Here is a 4749-nt window from a genome sequence, read left to right on the forward strand (position 1 = left end):
CTCTCTCTCTCTCTCTCTCTCTTTTAGTCATTTACTTTCAAACGTGTTTCTGACCGGAGGAATTGAGGATGTTACAACCATCTTTTATATGTCTATGGTTACAACCATAGACACATAAAGATGTCTATGGTTACAATAATATACAAGCTATGGTGTCACTATGGTTACAACAACTGTCTCCTACTGCGATACTTTTATTTTGAAGGCTGCTTTGGGACAGACAGGAAGTAAACATTGTTCAAATGCGGTTTCCGTTTAGAGAGCCTGTTGGACGAAGGCTTGATATTTACCTTAGTGGGATTTGTTGTTTTATGTATTTAATCATCGGCTCCAGCTATGAGTGCTGTCATCCCTCGGATAGAGCAGCTGTCTGCCAGAGTGGTTCGGGTCTTGGGCTGTAACCCGGGACCGATGACCCTGCAGGGGACCAACACGTACCTGGTCGGCACGGGCCAAAGGTGACGCCACACAGATCCGCGTTACCGAGTAGCGAGCTGCTCTCCTTTTCTATCTGTCCTTTATCTATCCTTTCTATCTGTCCTTTATCTATCCTTTCTATCTGTCCTTTTCTATCTGTCCTTTTCTATCTATCCTTTTCTATCTATCCTTTTCTATCCCAGTGTTTCTGTATTTGGAATCGACCATTTGGCCAGAAGCGTCCCGGGGAGGTTTGAGAATGCCGCGTTAGGACGTCAAGCCAGATCCCAATAACATTTTTCTAAATTGAATGGTTCCTTGTTTGCAGGCGAACACACAGTGTATGGACTAAGACTGATCACGTGCACTGAATAGCCACGGTCCACTGGTTATTTCGGCATGTACTCAATATGGAAATATTTGGTACTTTTTAGGTTATTCAACTAAGTTTAAAAATAAATAGGCAATTCCTATGTCCGTAGTCTTAAAGTTATACAAATATTTTTTTGGTTTTATTCTAATATATATATATATATACACACACATAACTTACGTGCAGACATATACTCAGTAGAGAAAGGTTACAAAAATACTGATACCCAAAACAAAAATCACGAAATGTATGGTTATGTAAAGTGAAATATTTAATGACGTAAGACAATAAACTATATAACACCATCCAAAAGGTTCATAAATTAACATAATTAGTAAACATGAATACGGATAGCTACGTTTGAAGGCTTGAATATGCATACTTCATAGAAACGTGGGACTGTATTGCAGGCGAGTGCTGATCGACGCTGGAGAGCCGGCGGTGCCTGAATACATCAGCAGTCTGAAGCAGGCACTGAGGCAGTTCAACACCAGCATCCAGGAGATCCTCGTCACACACTGGCATCATGACCACACGGGTGGAGTGGAGGACATCTGCAGGGACATCACTGGTGAGGACAGCATGTGTCCTGTGAAACAGGTTTAATGACCCCTGAATTATCACTGTTCAGCCCTGCAGGATTATCGGAATCAGCAATTGGAAAAAGGGTCAGTTCCGTTTTTAGGTCAGTAATCCAAATTTCAACTGCTTGGGATCCAGTTGTCACAGAAGTGCCTGTGTAAAAAATATATACAGGGCAGAAATAACATATTTCATCATAGTTTGCTTGGCAGTCCAATATTCCTCTGTTTTCCCTCCTGCAGGTTCTGAGGTACGAGTCAGCAAACTGCCTCGCTCCAGCCAAGTCAAAGAGACGGCTGGAGACAAAAGCTTTACCTATCTCAAAGATGGAGATGTTGTCCAGACGGAGGGGGCCACACTAAAGTCAGTTCACTTAATGGGAAAGTTGGATATGTAAAGAGAGCATTTTAAACTGGTAGGACTTTAACTAGCTTTACAGGAAATATAGATATACAGATAGATAGAAATACTTTATGTATCTCAAAGGAAATGAAGGTGTCCACTAGCTTATACACTTATAATCATACAAACACATGACACAGACAATATGACAGACAATATGACATCCACGCACACACACATACTACATACTACATACTACAGTGTGGGAAAGAATGCAGAAAGGTGCAATGGTATCATAGTGCAATCAGTCCAGTCCAGGGCGATATGAATAAACAACATCCAGAGACATACTGTAAATAATGTGTACTATAATATGCACTAGGGACACATAGGGCTAATGTTTAAATCTGGTTACAGTTATTTGAGCAGAGGGCCCTGTTTTATATTTCTGTGTCCCAGAGTGCTGTTCACCCCAGGCCACACTGACGACCACATGGCCTTGCTGCTGGAGGAGGACCGGGTGCTCTTCTCTGGAGACTGCATCCTGGGTGAAGGCACAGCCGTGTTCGAGGATCTCTACGACTACATGAAGTCTCTGAACACCCTGCTGGCCTCGGAGGCTGACACCATCTACCCTGGTAAGGATGGATGCTACCTTGATCATAGCACTTCTATCAAACCAAGTAATACTCACATTTGAGAATTTGCAACCAGCATATATTTGGCTTTTGTCTTGAAAGATCGTCTCAACAATTTGTCAGTTATCTAAGTGGTTGTCCATTAATTTATCGTTCTTTTAAAATCGTCATTGAATATCAACTGGTGTAATAACCATATCGCGAAAGGCTGCGACATATCACAAAGGACACGCCGCCGTTAGTTGAAAGGAAATATCAGTAGAAAACTGCACTTTATAATGTAACTGTTATTCTATTTTAGTGGTACCTTTAATATTCAATTCAGTGTTCAATTTGTTAAATAAAAGAGTGTTGGAAATGATTTCCTTTCATTTGTTTTAAATTCAACAAGCATTTGTTCTATTTCAGCAGAACACTGAAAGCAGCCGACCTGAGTACACTTCTGTTTACTTATCGCAAGTGATATAGTTATCACAATATTCAACGTTATTGCATATTTTTCTCATTTTTTGCATCCATGTTGTCCAATCATCAATCAACTTTGACTAATTATTTCAGTGCTACCAATTTAGCTTCTTTGATTTCTGTCTTTTTTTCTCCAAAAAATAATAACAAAATACAATTAGCTGTTGTTCCTCCTGTCAATCAATCCAGCCACTTTATTTTAGATGAAAATGAAATCAGTGCAGTGCAATATGGGAAAAAAATCTAAATATCAAATATCACAATATCCTTGACCAAATACCTCTATCGATATTGCGAAAATATTGTTGGGGTGCTTTCACAAAATATTTATATATGTGATATTTTTGATAAAAATCACGAGTATCGATCATGAGTAACAAGCTGGACTAGATCAGATCCAGATTTAAACCCCGTCCTCGTAGCCGGGGATTTTAACAGTGGCGGCCTGGAGAGAGCACCCCCGACCACTGGGACTCTCCCTCCTCCCTCAGGCTGTCCGTCTGCTCTGTGACCACTGGGCCCACCGCCCACCCACCACCTCATTTACTCCTCTTGTATATGTTACTATTTTTATGGATTTGATTGATTATTGATTGTTTTTAGGGGGACGAACAGATAAACAATGAATTTGAGTGCACATTGTACTGTGTATGATTGTGAATGTGACAAGTCAATCTGATTAGATTTTGAATGTGGATATAATGACTGAGTGCAACATGGCGGTCCAGTGGTTAGCGAGAAGGTCCTGGGCCTTTCTGTGTGGAGTTTGGATGTTCTCCCCCTGTTTGTGTGGGTTTCCTCCAGGTGCTCTGGTTCCCCCCCAACCATCAGAAACAGGTACTAGGTTCTGTAAAACCAGAAGAAAACAACACTTATGCCATATTACGATTTCCAAAATCAAAAACGATACAGAGTCTCACATCACAATATCATGTTATAATATCCAAATAATCCCTAGGACTAGATGAAGTGCAAAATCAAAGTTAGATTGTAAATAGCTGCCACTTAAAATGATGGCCCTCCACTTTCCTGGTAACACATCCCAAGTCAGTCTGACCTGTGAAGTAACTGTTTGGATAAACCCCTGCTGCTGTTCTCTGTGCAGGTCACGGGCCTGTGGTTCAGGATGCTGGCTCGAAGATCAGACACTACATCAGCCACCGGGACCAAAGAGAGCAGCAGATCCTGGCTGCCATTCAGGATGGAGCAGGGAAGCCTTTCTCCTCAATAGAGCTCGTCAAGATGGTCTACAAGGTCAGGACAAACCCGTCTGGTACTTTGATAAGTTCTCCAGTCTGTAGTCCGTGATGCTGAGAGCAGCAGGATAGGTTAACTGATTAGCTTGTTCAGTGGTATCCACACTAGATGGAGATGCAATCAGCAAGTTCCTCAGTATACCAAGTGCATAATGAAACCAAAACAAGGATAAGTCCATGGAAGTGACCTGAAAATAAGCCAGCAAGTAATCACGCAAGCCACCCGTCTGTGCACATGGAGGTCAAGGGTTCCAAATCAACTTTTTCATCCAGCAGCCAAATAACTAGTGAATGTTCAATATTTCTCAAAATATTTCCATTGTTTTTACCAGCCACTTGCATATTTTACCAGCATTTGGCTAGTTGATGGTGCTACTTTTGGACCCTGGAGGTGGTCATAGTCAAATGCTGTGCTTGCTTCTCTCGGCTTCTGTCCCAGGACACTCCTGAATACCTGCACCATGCCGCTAATGTGAACCTAGTCCATCACTTAAAGAAACTGGAGAAAGAAGGCAAGATCACCCTGGGTACGTCATCACATGCTGCCGCTGCAAAACCTTCTGGGAGAATTAGAGAGCATCAGTAATTCAACTCAACCAAATTAGGCAAATCTGGCAAATGACATAGTTTGGGTATGATTACACATATATATATATATATATATATATATATATAT

The 4749-nt window shown here is 41.3% G+C and overlaps 1 protein-coding gene and 1 long non-coding RNA gene across 2 annotated transcripts in view; one reads left to right on the plus strand and one right to left on the minus strand.

Moving 5' to 3' along the window:
• Window positions 1-221: 221 nt before the first annotated feature.
• The window catches only part of lactb2 (lactamase, beta 2), a 6436-nt gene continuing 1908 nt past the window's right edge, over window positions 222-4749 (plus strand). Inside the window, exons 1-6 of the mRNA XM_032531925.1 lie at window positions 222-458; window positions 1201-1361; window positions 1615-1735; window positions 2174-2352; window positions 3923-4071; window positions 4513-4600. Coding sequence (XP_032387816.1) covers window positions 337-458; window positions 1201-1361; window positions 1615-1735; window positions 2174-2352; window positions 3923-4071; window positions 4513-4600 — 820 coding nt within the window. The 5' untranslated portion in view covers window positions 222-336. The remainder of the gene's footprint in view (window positions 459-1200; window positions 1362-1614; window positions 1736-2173; window positions 2353-3922; window positions 4072-4512; window positions 4601-4749) is intronic.
• LOC116699384 (uncharacterized) overlaps window positions 2590-4749 on the minus strand; it is a 5516-nt gene continuing 3356 nt past the window's right edge. Inside the window, exon 2 of the long non-coding RNA XR_004334419.1 lies at window positions 2590-3664. This is a non-coding gene — a long non-coding RNA (uncharacterized LOC116699384). The remainder of the gene's footprint in view (window positions 3665-4749) is intronic.

The sequence above is a fragment of the Etheostoma spectabile genome, chromosome 12, assembly GCF_008692095.1.
Source record: "Etheostoma spectabile isolate EspeVRDwgs_2016 chromosome 12, UIUC_Espe_1.0, whole genome shotgun sequence".
Taxonomy (NCBI): Eukaryota; Metazoa; Chordata; class Actinopteri; order Perciformes; family Percidae; genus Etheostoma; species Etheostoma spectabile.